The sequence below is a fragment of the Tursiops truncatus genome, chromosome 2 (assembly GCF_011762595.2).
Source record: "Tursiops truncatus isolate mTurTru1 chromosome 2, mTurTru1.mat.Y, whole genome shotgun sequence".
NCBI classification, from domain to species: domain Eukaryota; kingdom Metazoa; phylum Chordata; class Mammalia; order Artiodactyla; family Delphinidae; genus Tursiops; species Tursiops truncatus.
In genome coordinates, this window is record NC_047035.1 from 48,838,635 (window position 1) to 48,859,802 (window position 21,168).

Genomic DNA, 21,168 nt, shown 5'->3' on the forward strand with positions numbered 1-21,168 from the left:
ACCAGGCTATATAAACACCCATGCATTTTTATAGGAACGAGTTCCTGCTGCTGTTCCATTCCTCACACCACCACCAGAAAAGAATATAATCCATTAACCAACTTTCCACTTTACACGAGTGCTAGTTCTTTCTTATCTTTTTGGTGACTGATTTGTTATTGAAAATGTGGAGTAGAGAAAATGTGAGCTGATGAGATTGTTAACATTTTCACTGATAGTCTAACATTATCACTCATTCATTCAACAAATGTTTATTGAGTATCTACTGTACCTCTGTTTTAGGGACTGAAGATACATGCGTGCGTAAAAAAAAATTTTTTTTTAATCCCTGCTCTTTTATATTCTAGCAGGTGGAGACAAACAATAAACACAAGTACTTTATCTGATATGTTAGAGGATGAGTACTGTAGAAAAATAACGGTTCGGAATTTCTCCCTGTCCTCATACCTGATCAATCGGCCATTTTCCACATAGTACTGCACACGGAAGTGGATGATCATAGGGGGTCCAAACTGGTCAATACCCTAAACAAAGACATGCGTAAAAATCAGGCTGTTTTTAGTTACTTCAAAAGTGGGTTTCAAAAACAACAAATACCATTATTTACAAGTAACTTTTTAAACACTAAAAGGTTTGATCTACTTCTAATGAGTAGGGGCTTGCAGCGGGTAGACAGTTGTCTCAGTTGTCCTAGATGGATACCAAGTTTATGTGAAAACGGGAAGTTTTATAACTATATCTGATACTCATTCACTGTAATGCCAATGACAACATACGGGAAGATAAAAATAAATGCCAGTGGAAATTTCTAGCTGAGATCCAGCTCCTCTCTCAGCTCTGTCCCCTGTGGTGACCATTTGCTCCTCATTACAATGTTCTGTTCGTCTGACATTCCACATACCAAATGCTAACATGCTGTTTGTTTATTTAGACCTTCAGGTTCCTTACTTTGTAGTTGGCTTTGAAGTAGCCTTCCAGTTTACTCCAAGAATTCTTAAATACAAATTGGAGGATTGAGGATTAGACACTGGGGATTATTACTGATTTTCGAGGGGGTGATCTTGAAAACACTAGGTAAATTCCCAGTGAATGCTCCCCTATGCAAATGGAAGGCACTGGTTCAATAAAGTAACAAAATATCAAATGTAAGGATAGTAAAATTGGATTTTAAAATGATTAATAATTTCTAGACCATCAGTTTTGACAACTAACGTGGCCAAAGAACAGGAACAAATACTTTTTCCATGCTTTTCATTTCAAAATATTATCCCAAGATTACTAAAAGGTTATTATCCAATATTATTTTAGCAGATATTCAAAATCTATTGCTACATGCTATAAGCTATTAATACTTCACTAATGTGATATTTTAGAACTTATAATTCATTTCGCTTTCCCAATATTTACTGTATAAAGTGTTAAGATATTTTTCTAATGTATAATAATTAAAATAAACCTTTTAAAAAATCAAAAGAATTTTGCTCATAAATGTAATCTCACCCAAGTGACTTCGTATTGTCGTACCTTGCTGGCCTCTTTCTTCCATTCTTTTGGACAATACTTATAAAGCTTTTGTGACAACTCCATATACACATGTTCATTATCTGCACATTAAAAAAAAAGGAGACAAGGTGATAAAGGATAGATTTTTTCAAAAGAAAAGAAATGGGTTTTTCAAAAAAGCCTCCAGATTTGTGAATGTACTCTGAATTCACATATTACCAAGAAAACTCAACAGGATATTAAAAGATAAAAGGTTCTGTGGGATAGACATTAACGACAAGCTTTATGAATTATTTTGCTTTTGCAATACAGAACATGTCTCGTTAAAAATATGTTAACATTTAGAAGAAGTATTAGATTCCAACTCTTACTTTTACTTAGTTTCTGGGGTCGTTATAACTTACAGTTTAACTTCCAACACTGTGGGTGTTACTCGGTTTTAGAAAAACATGCTCTTGTTTGGCTCACAGAGGACTCATCTCATAAGTGCAAAGTAATGAAACAGGGCAGAAACACCGCCTTAATTGTTACGTAAGAAATTAGAAAACACTGATGAGAACCAACCCATTTCCAAGTGAGGAGCCTGACCCATGTGTTTTGTGAAGAATGGTCTTTAAGACCCATGTGCTTTGTGAAGAGAAGTCTTTTAGACTACTCCTTCTCTGTCTCCTCCACATAAAACAGCATGAAGAAATGATAAAGCATTACTCGCACTGCCTTTGGGATTGACCTTGTGGGAAGAGGAGAAGAATCTTATGCAAAACAAGAATGAATGCCAAAATATTTCTTCAAGGGAATGATGTCCTTAAGATGAACAGAAAATAAGACTGCTAAAAAACCCATATAAAAATGATCTAAACATGTGAAAACAAGCTGGTAAAAAATGTAAAAATTTTCTGATTTCCCAAATGGACTCTTTTAAAGAGAGAGATATTTCATATGAAAAGCCTTCCTATCTTGTACAGTTTTCAATCTTTTTAAAAAAAACTCCTTCTTTTTCCTCTAACCATCACTATGGGGGCATGCTCTTGGAAAGCCCTGGATACAAATGTACTCATTCTGGAAGAGAAGTGTGTCTCTTTGACTGCTTCAAGGATAACACACTTGACCACACTGTCACTCATGACTGAATGTTGGAGTTTGACTGGAAAAGCATCATAAGAGAACAGGAAGGGTAAAGCTACTTTTTGTCTATGAATGGCATATTAAGTCAACCAGTTTGGACGAAACGGGTAAGGAAGAGGTCCCCAAACCAAGAGGACGCTACTAAAATCCACTTATCACGTCAACTAAAACTATCTCCCATCTCTCTTATGTTGCCAATTAAACATGAAATGGACAAGATCAGACAACCTTACTGTTGAATCTGATTTGTGTTTGGCTTGAGTTCCTGTCTGAAGAAGCAACATAATGAATAGAACAGACTGTTCACCATAATGGCACATACATATTTTTTTAAACTATCACTGTGTCTCTACCATCTGACAGTTTGACCAGAGCTTTGTACTTCAGGAATTCTCAAGCACACATCAATCCTGAAAACAGGTGGAACAGTGATTTCCATTAGACCTGAGAGAAAGCTGAAATGGAGAGAAGGCAAGGGATATGTCTAAAGCCACATGGCTAGCTAGTGGTAGAACCAAAATCAGAACCAGGTCATCTGATTCCTGTTCCAATGTTTTTTTGCCATCCTGCAATCTCTCTTTTAAAAAGGACATCTGAGTGCTCGCTTCGGCAGCACATATACCAAAAAGGACATCTGAAAAACTCTTATTGTGAAACCTAAGGAAGCTGTAAACTGGTTTTATGAGATTGACTTGTTCAACAACAAAGATCAACAGTCTGGCTGTAGCTGTAGTAAGAATTAACTCTGAGTACAAAATAAAAGTAAGGTTACTTAGAATCTGTAGGGCATCTTATACCCCCAGACCCTGCCTTGAAAGAATGACTGAGGTGTGTACTAATACAAGGATAGAGCTGAGCATCTGTGTTTTTACTGCTTTCACTACCACAGGAAGAAGCTGAAGAGCAAATGGCTGGTTCCTCACTTCCTGCTCCATGCTCTCTGGCCTCTCCAGAGCTGTCTTTTTAGACAACTGAAAACTGCTCACTCACATTTTGGAGCTGAACTTGTTGATCAGTTGATCATGATATACTTTCCAACACGGTAAACCTAAGCACTTTATGGTACTAACCAGATTCTCAAGATATCATAAGCCTTTAAATTGAAACCAATTCCAATAGTATAAAATAATTCATATCCAAATATAAAATATAGATAAATTTCACAAAAAAAGGTCTCTTTGGAAAACTGAGCAAAGATTTGAAAGGTTTTTGGCATCTAGAAGACTAACTTAGAGAAATGTTAAAATATGATTTGAAAGAAGAACGCTTTAAGGAATGGCTGCACTTAAACCCTGGGAACTTAACTCTAACTAAGGTGTTATTGGCAGAGAAAGCTTATATGGAGCCCTTTGCTTGAAAATCTTCTCCACATAAAGTATACAGAAGAAACTGATCCCATTTCTCTAAGTCATGTGTTCTGACTGGAAAAAAGAGAAGGGGCAAGGAAGGAAAAACAGAAAATAAGAGTAAATTAATAGATCACTTTGTTATACTATATATTCAACAGCAAGAGAAGCTGAATAGAGGAAAGTCAGTTTTATTATGTCTAAATGTCTTTTAATGTTAAAAATTATAAAACAAATTAAATTACAAAAACATCCAATTTCCTACTAGCGCCAGCTGCTCCCTGAGTGCAAAGAAACAAAAATCAATCTTAGTTCATTAAAACATAAAAGAGCAAACACATAAAACCCAGACTCCTAAAGAGGAACAAATTTTTAAGTTCAAACCATAATAAATTCATGACCTAAAATTCTAAACTTGTAAGAAATACAGAACAGTACTCATATTAAAATATGAGTACTAGATTAAAAATCATGATCAGTTTATGGGTATTTTGACAATCATAATTACATAACAATATGCTCAATTTAAGTTACAGCTATAAAATGTCATTTCCTCAGGGACAGTTGGCTAACTCCATCAGAGATGGGATTGAGACTTACTTTGTATAACACTGAGTCCAAAGAGGTGACAGTCCTTTAGCCTGAGTAGGTCACACACCTGGACCAGCAACTGGTGACACAGAATTTTAACCTATAGGAAAAAAGACAAAAACAAACACACATTTAAGATAACAATTCAGCGAAGTCCAGACAGTGAGCCACAATCAGGCAACGTAATGCATCTTAAATACATGCCTTGAAGGGACAAGCTGACACTAGCAAAACGACAGTTGGTTTATGGAAATCACTTTAATCTGCAGCTGTGTTTCAATAATAATGATCACAATCCAAATTTCTACAACCTGGTAATAAAGTACCACTGCAATCTTGTACAAGACTCATAAATCTTAGGATACATGGATAAGGCCTTACTCTATAGCTGTGGTGCATGATAAATATGTATTTCAGAAGGAACCCCAAATAGCCTAATCAGATTATCAAAATTATTAATTTGGCAAGTATCTTTACAAAGGAAGTTTTCCTCTTGATGGTCTAAACAAAATGCTCACATACTGCACAATGAGTGAATACCTAGCTTTTATTTACTTTAATAATTGACACATCTTGTAAGTACCTAAACCAGGTTCTTTTTCTGAGTCCTAGTATAATTCAAACATAATAAAACCATATTAATTTGGAACTCTGGGGTTAAGTTATTCTGAAAAGTCACATGTTGAACGATAACAGTCTTTAAAAGATACAGTTCTAATGACTTTTCAAATGTTTAATGAAGTGTTTTGGGAGACAATAATTCTAATGAGCCTGCCTTGTTGAATTCAGAACCACTAAAGCTTATTAGTATTGGGATTGACACTAAGAGACCACGTGGGTCAATTTCTTCATCTGATAGAAGTAGAAAAGAAAAGCCAGGCAGCTTGCAGTCATGTAACTAGTAGTGGCAGAGGCAGCAACTCACACCTTTGCTCATTTTGTATTACAATATTTTTGTATATGTATATTAATAAAATATGTGCAACATGACAGTTTATCAGTGTAGGTACATATATTGTGTGGCATTTCCCCTCGTATTTGTAATATTAACTTGCAACTTCTTTCTTCAACAATGATGACAGTTACAGTTTTAATGATTACAAATTCTAAATTAGTTAACTCTGAATTAATGACTTCTTATCATACCTTAATATGTAACTCAGACTCAGAAAATAAAAACATGTTGAGATCTCTTGACAATTGAAAGCCAAACAATTCAAAATGGTGACAATGTCAACTGGAGTAAGAAAAATAGGTTTACAGCTCTTTTCCACATTCACTGTTAAATGGCAAATAATCTGAAGCACCTTATCCACTAGAAAGTGCAAAAAGTATTTATGTAAGGCCAGAGAGTACCACTTAGGCTGTTTTAGAAGTTACAGGAACTCAGTGAAGCTGGGACAGTGTCTTATTTTATATTCAGGATATACAGCAGGCACTCAGTAAATGTCTGATGAACAAAAGCTAGGGATCTGATTTTCCTGTGGACTCCTCACCTTCCTTCTGTTCCATGACTACAGACGACTCTCTGACCCACTGAGCAGATCATTTAGTAATGTGCCACGTAAGAATTTAGGGAAAATGTATCAATACGCATCCACCAACACCACTGGGGGAATACATTTGCCAATAGGAAATCAGTATCATCTTCGTTCACTAAAAAGACTTTGGATTTGAGTTCTATATTACTGTGTTTCCACTTTACAAATAAGCTTAAATAAAGAAAATGATAAAGTAATGGAAAAAGTGTCTAATGTTAAATAAAATTGAATTAGATACTACAAATTTGAGACTTCAGATGTCATATAGTCTAGGACTTCTTTAATCTTTAGATTTGACTGTATTTTAAAATGCCATGGGACTTCCCTGGTGGCGCAGTGGTTAAGAATCGGCCTGCCAATGCAGAGGACATGGGTTTGAGCCCTGGTCTGGGAAGATCCCACATGCCGCAGAGCAACTAAGCCCGTGTGCCACAATTACTGAGCCTGCGCTCTAGAGGCCGTGAGCCACAACTACTGAGCCCACGTGCCACAACTACTGAAGCCTGCGTGCCTAGAGCCCGTGCTCCACAACAAGAGAAGCCACCGCAATGAGAAGCCCGCTCACCACAATGAAGAATAGCCCCCGCTCGAACTAGAAAAAGCCCGCACACAGCAACGAAGACCCAACACAGCCAAAAATAAATAAATTTTAAAAATATAATAAAAAAATAAAATAAAATGTCATATACAAAGCACTCTGGGTAAAACGTGATAAAACGTTAAAAGAAAAATTCCAAACCACACGGTGTATGCAAAATGAACTATGTTGTAACTTTGTGTAACTGCTGTTCAAATAATGCTGTGCATTTCCCCCCCACACCTTATATAATTATTATTGTTCCGCTAGTTTAAATCAAGTATTTGGAACCTAACTGATAAAGCTCTTTAACAACTATTAAGGAAATAACAATGTTCTTGTTTAAAAACTGTAATTAAGTAAGGTTGTGGCTGTGAAGTCTTACCTGCTGTGAAAACAAGCTTGAGTTTTTTGCATTTGCATATTATGAGTCTTTAAGGCTACATTTTAGCTGACTGTGAAATTTTTCAAGTTCTTTAATCTTCAGGAGCAATGGGAACATTAAAAAGTGCCATAGAGTATGAGGTATTAAGAATAAGAATGAAAGCATTATCTAAAAATATACTCTATATGGAACTTTCTAATAAAAACAGCATTTGATTCTCAATGTCAATGGTTTGATATTGAGCAAGAATGTTTAAAATACGCTCCAGAAAAAGAACTGTTCACTCTCTTCTCAGTGAAGAGGTGTAACCTCTTACCCATAATTTATATCACTCAAAAATTTTGTGGCTCCTACATTTACCATCATTTGATTTCCAAAAATTTCCAAGTTCCCATATTTATTACCTGATGATTAAAATCATTTAGAACAGTCCCTATTAGTTCAACTCATGGAGAATTAAAAATGACCAAAACACTAAATTTACCCCACATGCAGAAAGGCAACATTCTATCAACTACATTTGTCAGGGAACAAACTTTCTTTGTTTAAAAAAAAGTTTAGAAATGATTTAAAAAATGAGACCATTAATGAAATAGTTTTGTTACAGTTAATTTGTTCTACCACAACTCTACAAATATCAGCTGCTATTTTCCAAAGACAAAAATAACACTTTGTAGAACACGACAGGCCTTTGGCAGCCCTGAGTTGGCTTTCTAGCGAGGAGGGAACTCCATACTACTTAACCCAGTTCCTCCTCCCCGTCCTTTGGTCCAACAGCTTGCTTGCTAATGAGGAGTCGGGACATGGCAGGGCCGTCTATGGACCCTGGAATAAGAACAGGTCTACGTGGGAGTCAGACTCCACAGCTGAGTTTCATTAACAGTGAGACCACAGCTCAAAGAAATGAAAACAAGTGCTACTCTATTAAGTGCTCATTCACTGAGCAATTCCCAGGTACCACGCACTGTAATAAGCATTTATTCATGTTATGTCTTTATATCCTCACAATGTCCCTGTGAGGAGAGTAAGATTATCTCCACTTTATAGAAGAGGAAACCAAAGCCAAAAAACTAACTTGCCCAAGGTTGCAGAGTAAATTGTGAAGTACAGATTTCCACCTACATCCCCATCCTACCCTAGACTTACTAAATCAGCATCTCCAAGGAGTGGAGTCCAATAGTTTGGGTATTTAACAAGCTCTCCAGGTAATTCTGATGGACATCAAGTTGTAAAATCACTGATCTACAGGAACGAATGGACTGGCTATCTGCCAGTCTGTTCTCTGTAATTATCTTCCTCAGCTAAGATTTTAGTACAAATTAATTTCTTAGAAAATTATAGTCAGCTCCTAGTATTCCTCATGAAGTCAGATTAGTCTTCCTTCTAACTTACCTGAGATCAGTAAGGTTTTGCCCCATATCCTGTATATAAGCATACACACACATAAACACATGTATACACATTCCACCAGATGAAAAGACCGAAGAAGTGGAATGGAGAGAAGTTTCTTAAGTGCTTATGCTTATATTTATGTATATTTAAAATTTTTAATTGATCTTTTTATATAACTGTATAAAAGAACTCAAATAGCATATTCATGTATACATGTAAATTACATTTTGATATATTCTGACAGTGCCCATACTGACAAAGAATGATAATGTTGCCAAAAATAACAGCCTATCACTTCACAAAACCAAAACAACTTCAGGTACCCTGAGTAGAAATGTAGCTAATCAAAGGAAATTCTGCCTAACGGATTGATAAAGTTCATTCAACAGGCAGGTTTGATGCTCAGACAATTCCTGTGAGCAAAAACAAGGTTACATTAGTAAATCTGTGAAGAAACTGTGGTGACTGACAGAATAAAACCAAAATAATTATGGTAATAAGCAGAACCTTTTCCTATTTAAACTTTTAATGGAGCTATTTAAATGTCATATAGCTTCATTATAACATTTAGAAATATTCTTTTATACAGCAATTGGGTTAAAAATATAGTTGCATATAGCAAAGAAAACTAATTCAAGGCTTGCACTAAGGCAATTTTTCCCTTAATTCCATCAGAATACAATCAGTGAAAGAATATGAAAGTTGATAATAGGGAGAGGGGTTGAAAAATGCTAGGCATGATTGTGGTTACATAAAACTGTTCGGCAGTCTCTACCAAAGCTAAACATATGTGTACTTCATGATTCACAATCCACTGTCGGGTATAAGCTCAGAAATGTATACATATGTGCATATACATAAAATGTTCCAAATAGTTTCATTTGTAACAGCCCCAAACTTAAAATAACCCAATATCCATCAATAATAGTTGGAAAAGAAACTGGACATATTCATACAATGAAATATTATACAATAATGAAAACGGAATTACTGTCACATGTGATAGAATGGATGACTTTCACAGGCCAAATGTTGAGTACATAAAATATACCCAGATATAAAAGTGAGCATATCACATAATTTTAGCTGCATGAAGTTCAGAAACAAGAAAATTACTCCATGGTGATAGAGGTGGGAATAGTCATTACCCTAGGGTGGAGATTACTGACTAGAAGGGATCACAAAAGATCTTTCTGGGGTACTAGAAATCTACTATATCTCAAGCTGGATGATGGTTACATGGATGTATACACTTGTAAAAATTCACTGAGCTGCTCACTGAAGATTCCTATACTTCACTGTAAGTAAATTATAAGCCAACTTTAAAAGTAAAAAATACAAAAAAGTATCATATTCCTCAATGTCCAGGTTAACTGAAAGAGTTAACTCTGACTCATGAACCATAAGCAACAGTTTAGTACTCAAATACACAGCCTATTCTTGAAATTGCCTAGACTTAGGCTACAGGTTACTATTAAAACAATGATCAAGCGTGTGTTAAAAAGCTAGCAATTATGTATTGCCATTTCACGTGTGTAGGTGACAACTCAAAATTATTTAAAAAGCAAACTCAGATATCCATAAAAATTGTATTTCAATAAAGGTTTAAAAATAGCAAAGTGTTCATGTTTCTATAATATAATAACCAAAATTCTCTTATTTTTACCAGACAAGAGAATGCTGAAAGCAGCTAAACTTAAGCCATAATTCAAAGTTTATACCTGTGTAGACCACTTTAATACCCCAATTCTCCCACATTATTAATGGTCTCATTCTGTAATGATTTCATCCTTAGCCAAGTCATAATTTGAATGTGGTCACTGGTGGGAACATCATCATTTAGACATTTCTAAAGTGGGATCTACTCACATTTATGATGATGTTCAGAGATTCATCGTTGGGAAGGAAAATACACACACTCCGGCGGTCTTGCATGACTCTGTTGTTATGGAAGTTCAATTTGTTCATTGTGTTGTGGGCTCTCTAGTGATCAGGGCTGGGCTCCGAGTCCTCGGCAATTCCTCTGGTTCCGAGCACTCCAAAGCCAAACTCTGCTCCTCATCACACGCCCTACAGAAGAAGCATCACGACGTTCGACTACGTGGGTTTCATAGCTGTAAAAAAAAAGCCCAAAAGGAGGCTGTGAATAAAGGCGGTAAGGTTGGTGAGGAGAGAGAGGAGGAGAGAGACGAGGAGAGGAGCAGCAGCATGACTGGTCTCGTTGGCACAGGTACAGCACGTCTCACAGTGAGGGCTCCCTCGCTTAATCAATGAGAATGCACAGAAACGTACTCTGTGCTTTGCCTGCTATCAAGTGTTTTAAAACTTTCAGGGACTTCCCTGGGGGTCCAGTGGTAAAGAATCCGCCTTCCAACGCAGGGGATGCAGGTTCGATTCCTGGTCAGGAAATCAAGGTCCCAAACTAAGGAAACTAAGGTCCCATATGCCGCAGGGCAACTAAGTGCCACAACTACTGAGCTCACACACCTCAATGAGAGGGCCCGCGTACTGCAAACTACAGAGCCCACACGCCCTGGAGCCGGCGTGCCTCAACTACAGAGCCCACGCACCCTGGAGCCGGCATGCCAGAGCTAGAGAGAGAAAACCCGCAGGACACAACTAGAGAGAAGGCTGAGCGCCATAATGAAAGACCCCAACTGTCTCAGTGAAGATCCCATGCTCTGCAACTAAGACCCAACGCAACCAAAAAAAAAAATAAGGAAAATAAATAAAATAACTATTAAAAAATAAACTTTCATTCAGTAATGAATTAAACATAAACCCTCTACATTTAAGGCAGTACTGTGTACTACAGGGCTCACAGAAGCAGAAGCCTGCCTTTGAGAAGTTTCCAGTCTCACATGGGAGAAAATGAAGGGTTCTGGAATAAACAAACAAAATGACAAAATTGCAACAACAACAAAATTATCAATCTCTTTCTTTTTTTCTTCCATTACAATCAAACTCAAATAAATGTCCTGGCTCTTACATTATATTCCTTCTTCAACCACTGAGGTCTGGCTTCCACTTCCTTCTCTTCACCAGCATGGCTTTGCTACAGGAAGCCAGTGATCTCTAGACCATCAAGAGAATCCACAGGATTCATTTTGATTGATCTTTCTATGTACAACACTTACTGAGGTTGTTAAGCCCTCTTTACAACTTTTTTCTTCCTGAGTTTTTATGGTGCTGCTCTCTCTTCTGATTCTCTAACCTGACAATGCAAACTTAATTTTTCTATATGTTATTTCACCAACCAGTTAATACATAGAAATAACATGACTGTATAAACTATATTTGTATACCATGGATTTTGGATACCTCTCATATGTAATCAGTTTATTAAACCATGTCATTTTATTTTTTAACTTCTCTCAGATTTTCAGTGTATAGAATTTTGTTTGCAAGTAATGAAGACTTTATCTCCAATTTTCAATAATCACACTTTTATTTGTTTCATGTCTCATTGCATTGGCAAGACCTTGAAGAATAATTTTAAAACAATGGTGGATATTTTCTATATTTAATGAATGTGTCTAGTGTTTCATATATTATTGCTAATATAACACTATTCAACCAAGGTATGTTAAGACTATTTGTCTGTCAAACCATTAGTAATTATTTATATTGTTCCTTTCCAGCTACATTTGTAGGATATGTAGGAATTTCCAGGCAGAAAGTATAACCATACAGTTTTAATAGAAGAGCTATTATCACTGCTGACATAAATCAAAGCATACATGAGTCTTATTTGCTTAAGGTTCAATTTCCATCTGTTATCAGCAGGGGACAGAATATATCTGTCCCCTGATGTACCCCCTGAAGATGGGACAGAATATATCTTACATGGCACCATGAGTAAATATAAACTAGTATTTCTTTTTAAAGTATGAATGAAATACCATCCACAAGGGAGCTACTCAAACTAAGTAAAAACATATACAGTAAGTATTTCCTTATTAGGAAGGTGACCAAAAGCCCCTTAGGAGTATTCTGCTTCTCTTAAAGCATAATAGCAATTGTTTCACATTAGGTTGCAGCCAGTACATCACCCTACAGGGTCACCAGAGGTCAGTGCTATAGTTCTCTCCAGTATGGGATGGTTAGCCCACGTGTTCTATGACCACAAACTAACTGCACTCCAAATCCAATCGTCAATCTGCAGAACGCACACTTTTAGTTTAACAGTTCCAACGCACCAATTGGAGGACCAGTGTCGGCTGCATCAGAATCACCTAGGTGTTTGTAATAAATACAGAATCCTGAGCACAGTGACATTGCTACTGACTCATAATCTCCAGGGTCAGCGCCCAGGAATCTTAATCTTTTAAAAAAGCTCCCCAAGTATTTCTGATATGCAGTCACATATGGAAACAACACTTTAGCTAAAAGAAAGAAGTTGCTGAGCAGAGGGGTGGATATAACACCTTCATAGAAGATACTGGGAAAATATCTTGAGGTACAGAATTAGGGATAAGCAACTATGTGAAATATAGCACACATCATCACTATAACTAAAAAAAAAAGTCCTCAACATTTTCAAAGGTATGAATTCCTAAATCAGGTCAAATTTGTGTACTCAGAATGTTCTCCTAAAGAATGTAACTAGGTGAGGAAACAGGATATCCTGTATAACCTCTCTTAGCAATTCAGAAAGCACTGAAGGCTCTGAGAAGTCCTACGAGCAACTTCTTAAATTTAACTTAATAATTCTCAAACTTACTTGGGCACAGAATATTTCCCCGCAAGAAAAATCTATTAAGGTCCTGTAGAATAATATTCTCAGGCATACCATCTGAGAAATACAGTTCTGAAACAATTTCATTGTCAAATATTATATTTCATGGCAAAATTTTTCCCTATGAATTGATACATTCCAAAATTTAGGCCTCCTCTCTGACATTAAAATCTTTTCAAGAAATTATAAGCTATGATTAAATGTAACTTGTTTAAATTCAAACCCTTAAATGATATTAATCTCAGTATAATTATTCAAATCTATACTTCAAATTGAGTTACTCATATAATTTTCCATTTCTAATTAAACTAATTAAAGGGGGATAATTCTACTGACGTAATTTCTAGAATTTAAAAAATAAACTAGGGAAAAATATCTTCTGATTTTTGGGATGTTTCCAGAGCCTCATTAAAATAATTTTAAAATTTCATGGATATGATTTTTATTTACTAGTTTGTTTATGGTTCAGATAGTGCAGTATTAAAAAAAAAAGACTAGAAGAGGATTATTGAAGAAAATTTTATAAAAGCAGAGTCTTTAAGAAGCGGTGCTGCTTCATTGCTCCTTTTTCTGCTTTGAGGATAGCAAACTAGAAAAGCCCTGAAAGAAAGATAGTATTAAGATTTTACTTTACCCAGGCCTGCATTAAAGCTGATTAAAAGGTTCCACTGAAATAGCAAAATACCCATATCTCTAATGTGCTTCGGTATAAGATTTAATCTTAAGTTGGAGAGTCCTGGGGGAAAGAATTCGACTAAATTTAAACTAATTTTAATCATAGAATTTAGCCTCTGAGCCATTGGCTACTTATTCTGTATCCTAAGCTAAATCCCAACTCAGTCCCAGGAGGGCACATTTCCTACTCCAGGGCAGCCCTTGTCTGTTCAACCATCTTGGGATAGATTATTTATGAAGAACAAACCATTTTATAGTACCATATTTCCCAGACAACAACAAAACAGCTTAGATACTGATCAAACCCCATCCTGCCATCTTTACAAACACCCAACTTACAAATATAATGTTAAGCTATAAGATTTCCCCACTTGAATTTTAAACCCACATTATTGTAAATTCCTTACTTTCTGACAAGCCCCATTGGTTACAAAGTTACTTCATTTCTTTTAAGAATCAGGAAGCTACCACCTAGTATGGACATTCAATATTGATTTTCATTTTTTAGAAATTATTGGATGTAGGCTTTAAAACTGGGTCACCCTGGAATAAAAGTATGGGCTTTAGTTCATTATAATGTATCAATGCTGGTTCATTACAAATGTTCCACACTCATGTAAGAGGTTAACAACAGGGAAAGTGGGTACCTGTGGGCTACAGAGGAACTCTGTGCTATCTTTGTAACTCCTGTATATCTAAACGTATTCTAAAGTTAAAAAGTTTATTAAAAAAAACCCTAGGTCACCAGAAACTTCCTACCCATACAATATGTATAGTCTCACTTTGAATGCAGGCAAAGGAGGATTCTCAATTCTGAGACTGTCGCCCTAAAAAAAGTGAACAGGTGGTTAATTTGATAAGAAAATTACTATAATGCAAGCAAGTCTAATAGGCATATTTACACAGTCAATAAGGTATCTCTATTACCTAACAAAACTAAGGCAAACATTATCTTGAAAAACTGGATTGCAGACAGCCGTATCTTTTAATTTAACCACTACACATTAATGAAACTCAAGTTATACACACAGCACTGTAGTATTTACTTGGTGAAAAGCAGAACACAAAAGCAATAGAAGATGTGCCCCTATACTCATGAATTCACCATCTAGTTAGGGATATAACAGGGCCAAGGTGCTTAAGATGATGACGTTGTCCCTGCTTGCCAAGAGCACACAGACTCCAATGGGCATTTCTTATGAAAAGACATAACAGATGACAGCATTAGGTATATGAATACTGTAGCTAAGATCATTTTGGAAAAAAAGGACATGGTCTTTTAATGAATGGTATCCTAAAAGTGATACCAAAACGCCTTTGGTAAAATTAGTTGGCTTGCTGTTGTTCACTTATTCATTCATTCATTCAGCATACATGCATTAAACACCTACTATGTGTCACGTGTTGTTGTGAGTGCTGAGTACACAGCAATGAACAAAACAAATATTCCACTCTAATGGAGACAGACAATATAGCGTAGATGGTGACATGTACTATGAAGAAAAATAAACCCAGAGTAGGTGAGAGAGTTGATGAAGATAATGTGGTAGTGTGGACTGCTATGTCATACACAGTAACCCGGGGAAGCATCTCTGACAAGTTGATGTTTTAGCAGATACCAGAACTAAGAGAGGGATGTAATTTATTCCCTCCCTCCCTTCCTCCTTTCCTTCCTTATTTCCTTTCATTCATCCATCCATCCCAGGGAAGAGCTTTCCAAGTAGAGGGACAGTAAATGCCAAAGCTCACTTACTCTTCAGAAAAGGTAAAATAATAGCAATAATGATAGCTAACATTTACTTACTATGTGCCAAGTGCTGATGGTTATACTTATGGTATATCAAAGAAAACTGAAAACTCTTTGCCATGCTTCCCATGGAGAGGCGAGATCTGTTTCTCCTTCTCTTGAACCTGAGCTGACCCTGGACTAGTTCATACTCCGTCAAAGTTCTGCCTCATGGATGACTCAGTAACTTGTAGTTGTTATTCTTCTTGTCTATCTCCTCTATTCAGATCTTCTTAGAGCAGGGTCACTAGCTATGTGTGTATGTGTGTGTGAGAGTGTGTGTGTGTGTATTTTTAATCTCCAATGGCAGGCATATAGTACATGCTCATTAAAAGTGGGTTGTATGGCTTACTACACACATGTCTTTGGACAAGGAAGATTATACAGCAGGGTTTCTTAACCTTGGCACTATTGACATTATGGGGCCAAATACTCATTGTAGTGAGGGGCTGTCCTGTGCATTACAGGATGTTCAGCAGCATCTCTAGTCTCTACTCACTAAATGTAGGGAGAATCCCCCCACCCCCCTGTTGTGGCAACACAAAATATCACCAGACATTGCCAAATGTCAACTTGCGGGCAAAATCACCCATTGTTGAGAACCAATTGTTGAGAGAAAGTTTCCTTACTGAGTCACTATGGGCTACTTTTACCATCCAGCTATTTTTTAAGTAGTAGTATAATTCTTACCAAATAAACATTTTCCAACTAAAGGTCAGCAACTAAGTTCCAAACTCAGAAATCTGGATTGAACCTTGAAGTCAAATTTTTCAACGTCTTGAATGTCTAATGGCCTCTAGCTTCAGAACCACTTTGAAGTTTAGCCTTCTTGAAACTTCAATTTAATTTTTTTTTTATTTTTATTTTTTTTGCCGTACGCGGGCCTCTCACTGTTGCGGCCTCTCCCGTTGCAGAGCACAGGCTCCGGACACGCAGGCTCAGTGGCCATGGCTCACGGGCCCAGCCGCTCCGCGGCACGTGGGATCCTCCCGGAACGGGGCACGAACCCGTGTCCCCTGCATCGGCAGGCGGACTCTCAACCACTGCGTCACCAGGGAAGCCCGAAACTTCAATTTTTAATGGAGTATATTGCCAAGCTTCTCATGTAAGTAGACTTTCATTATTACCAGGTACTTGTTGCTGGCGAGTCCTATTATTATTTTTTTTTTTTTTTTCCGGTACGCGGGCCTCTCACTGTTGTGGCCTCTCCCGTTGCGGAGCACAGGCTCCGGACACGCAGGCTCAGCGGCCACGGCTCACGGACCCAGCCGCTCCGCGGCATGTGTGATCTTCCCGGACCGGGGCATGAACCCGTGTCCCCTGCATCGGCAGGTGGACTCTCAACCACTGTGCCACCAGGGAAGCCCGAGTCCTATATTTTGATCCCAGTATCTAGAAATATAAAAACTGACCTGGAAACAAATGATACCTGATTTTCAATTTGTCTGTATGCTCTCTGTATTACGAGAATATTTTCTTTCTTAAGTACGAGTCATTTGCTTACAAGGGTCATTTTGGATCCACAGAATTATTTTCCTCATATAATTTTATGAGTAAGTAGGGCTTCCCTGGTGGCACAGTGGTTAAAAATCCGCCTGCCAATGCAGGGGACACGGGTTCGATCCCTGGCCCAGGAAAATCCCACATGCCGCGGAGCAACTAAGCCTGTGCATCACAACTACTGAGCTTGCACTCTAGAGCCCGTGAGCCACAACTACTGAGCCTGCGTGCCACAACTACTGAATCCTGTACACCTAGAGCCCGTGCTCCGTAACAAGAGAAGCCACGACACTGATAATCCTGCACACCGCAACAAAGAGTGGCCCCCCACTCGCCGCAACTAGAGAAAGCCCACACGCAGCAACTAACACCCAACACGGCCAAAAATAAAAAATAAATAAATTTTTTTTTAAAAAAAAGAGTAAGTAAATTGTACATTTTATGGACTCTTTTGCAGTTACTGTTTTATCTAAAAAAGAAAGTAGCTGACATCTATCAGCTATCTGGAGCCAAACCCTCTGGAAAGAACATCAGACTCTTTTGTTGCTGTCTCTTTCCCACCTCTAACCATTGTTCTAGTAGATAAAGGAGGGACTGAAAAGCTGAAGATCACCTCCCATACGGTTGAACATCAGACGTTTAGAGACAATATGGACAGAATACTGATTAAGAAGGCAGACTTAACCTCCCCAATCAGACAAACCTGAATCCTACCTAGATTCTACAATAAGAGCTGTATGAACTCGGGCAAGGAACCTAATCTGTGAGCCTGACTCTTCATCTGTAAAATACGTACTACTGGCCTACTAGGATTATTGGTCAGATTAAATGAGACAATGGACATAAAGTACTAGATATCAGGTTGTTGGGGGGATGCTCATTAAAATAACCATCATGAGTTGCCAGCTCATGAGAAGATCTACAACTGATTGACAAAAACACGTATCACCTAGAGATCTAGAGCTTAGAGCCAGAGGCAGCATCAGGGCTAAACTTTGGGATGTCTATTTGGGGTGGGGAAGTTAAGTCTACTGTTGGTTGTAAATGGGACAGCTGTATTATATAAGGTGGTAATTCCTCTGAAATTTTATGTATTGAAAAAGAGAAAGTATGTATGAGTGTATAGGTTCAAATGTGTGTGCTTGTTGACTAAAGGATGGAATGTAAAAAAACATCTGTTTTCATCTGCTTGGTACCATCGCTCCACTGGGGAGTGTCCCTCTCCCATCCCAGATATTTCCAGTGGAGCTATCAATCACAGTGTACACTCTACTCTGGAAGGGTAGGGATGTGACTCAAGGCTGGCCAAACTGGGTACGTCATCTTCAGTCACAGTGCTTGGTCTAAAGGAAGAACATATAACTCAAGGCCAGAATTCCTCCATAAAAAAGTATACAAATGGAGAGGGCTGCTCCTCTCTTTGGATTGCTATTTGTGAGAATGATATGAGCCTGGAGCTGCTGGCAATCATCTTTACATGGTAAGAACTTTCCTGAAGAAGGAAGACATCACAGATGAAAGAGAAGCTCAGAAAGCATCCTCGTTACATCATTTGAGCTGCTACAACCAGCTGTGTCTGAAGCCAGAAACTACCCCTAGGAATTTCCATATGTGAGTGAATAAATTATTCGTTCTCTTCAGCTAATTCTGCCACTTGCAACTGAATGAGTCTTTTTGAATACAGCCCATCCAAACAAGCTGATATACTGCTTGATACATTCATTCATTAATTCACTGAATGCCTACTATCACTGGCTACCCACATCAATATTTACTTGAAAAAAACACTGCCCTAAGTTTTAAAGTTTTTCTCGATTCTAAAACAAAGGAGAATATTCTCTATGGTGAATATTCACCATTAGCAGAGAAGACCTGAGAGGCAGGAAAAAAATCTGAGTAGATGAAAAATTTAGGTGGTTGAGTTGCTGGTCAGATACCATCATTCTCTAAGATCATTACATACAGCAAGTGATTTATGGGTATAATGCATAAATTCATTCAAGGCAAACAAAGTATACAGGGCAATTAATTCATAACAGTAATTTTCAGCAACAAGAGAATATCTTATCTGGAATCCTAATTTATGGGTGAATAATCCTCTCTTATTAAAGACCACTATGTGTTTTTACAGAATTGTGCTGAATATGCTTTTATTATGTTTTCCACTTATAATAAATTACAGTAGCTGCAAAAAAATGCTTTTTCTGCAAACAAAATAGCTAGAAAGCATCGTTGATATATAATTTCGGAATTGGTCAGTTTATAGCATAGTTGTAGCAGTTTTGCAAAAGTTGGTAAGGGGAAAATCATTAAGTTAATTACCACATGCAATCTAGTATGGACTATAACCTGACTGTAACATTATACACACTATGTAAGTGGCTGTGTATGTCACTTGAAATGCAGTTATTATAATATATAGTTATTGTATGAAAAGTTTGCAGATATGTAAATATATGTATTTATTTTAAATATGTAAGTATACGTATATATTTTTACATAAATAGCATATGTATATAAATTGTACATATAATACAAGTGATAAATACTATAATATATAGTTATTGTATGAGAAGTTTGCAGGTATGTAAATATATGTAGTTATTTTAAATATGTAAGTATACATATATCTTTTTACATAAATAGCATATGTATGTAAATATGTACATATAATACAAGTGATAACTACACGTGAAATGTAGCTATTGAATCAATGGAAAGTTTAAGTCAGGAAAAAGGCAATATAATGTGCTGCTTAAGCTTGGACTCTGTATGTAGCCTGACTGCTCCGATTTGGATGCCAGCTCTGACACCTGCCACTTGGATGCCCCTTGGACAAGTCTCTTCACTTCCTTGTGTCCATTTTTTTCACCTCTGAAATGGAATTGTTGGGAAGATTATTAATTGGGTTACTCATTTACTACTAGGTAATGTTACTGACTTCCTATCATGGAAAGCAAGTGGAGGAATTGCTTTTTGGTAATATGTGTTGGTTCTAATCTATCTATTCTGTCATTAATCATATCTTGAGTTTTGCAAGACATAGTATTTTCCTCCTGTTAGTAGCTAATAAATTATTTCATTTTTGTATTTAACCAATGAGATTTGCTGCACCTTGAGGCTGGGAATGGAAAAGAACCTTCCAATTAAAGTGGACTTGAACTGGTGCCAAGTAATGCTTATCATACTCTAATGAATAAAATTATATGGCTAGTCCTTGGCTATAGACAAAGGCAAGGAAGCTTTGTATTGCAATAAGGAGAAAAATGAGTGAAATGGATGTACTCATAAGCTGTAGTTAGCACTGTAAATCACTGTGACCAACATGACTCTAGTAGGAAGCATAAAAATGTTCATACCTTTCGACCCAGTAAGCCAACCTTGGGAAATGTATAAGAAGGAAATAATTCAAACAGAGCACCACACTTTTGATCAAAGGTACTTAAGGAACCATTATCCATCAGAGTAAAAACTGGAAAAAAAAATCTAAACAGTCTAACAACAGCAATGGATTAGTAAACTATTTTATGTCAAAAATAACATCAATAATAAAAAACACCGGGCTTCCCTGGTGGCGCAGTGGTTGAGAGTCTGCCTGCCGATGCAGGGGACACGGGTTCGTGCCCCGGTCCGGGAAGATCCCACATGCCGCGGAGCGGCTGGGCCTGTGAGCCACGGCCGCTGAGCCTGCGTGTCTGGAGCCTGTGCTCCACAACGGGATAGGCCACAACAGTGAGAAGCCCGCGTACTGCAAAAAAAAACCCCACCATTTACTGAGTACATTCCCCCCAAATCACAAATACCCACTACAGCCAAAAATTACCCTGTTTCACTGTATGTTTTTAGAACAGAACTTGCAGGAATAAAGAAGTAAAGAAAGCCTCTAAATCTAAGAGGTAGGGAGAAAAAAAGAAAGAAAAAGATTGCAAGTAGTCTGTTAGTCCATGAACAATCATAAGCCAACTGGCATTTGAGTCCTATAACACTGTTAAAGTTTACTACTTTTTGT

The 21,168-nt window shown here is 37.2% G+C and overlaps 1 protein-coding gene across 9 annotated transcripts in view; it reads right to left on the minus strand.

Annotated features, from left to right (window-relative positions):
• The window catches only part of FRMD6 (FERM domain containing 6), a 259,327-nt gene that overhangs the window by 24,636 nt on the left and 213,523 nt on the right, over positions 1 to 21,168 (minus strand). For 8 of the 9 annotated variants that reach the window (XM_073800471.1, XM_019923886.3, XM_019923891.3 and 5 more), the window contains 4 exons: positions 10,330 to 10,574; positions 4,575 to 4,665; positions 1,501 to 1,604; positions 448 to 524 (listed from right to left, as the gene is read on the minus strand). In XM_073800471.1, coding sequence (XP_073656572.1) covers positions 448 to 524; positions 1,501 to 1,604; positions 4,575 to 4,665; positions 10,330 to 10,428 — 371 coding nt within the window. In that variant the 5' untranslated portion in view covers positions 10,429 to 10,574. The remainder of the gene's footprint in view (positions 1 to 447; positions 525 to 1,500; positions 1,605 to 4,574; positions 4,666 to 10,329; positions 10,575 to 21,168) is intronic. The other variant, XM_019923894.3, reaches the window with a different exon arrangement.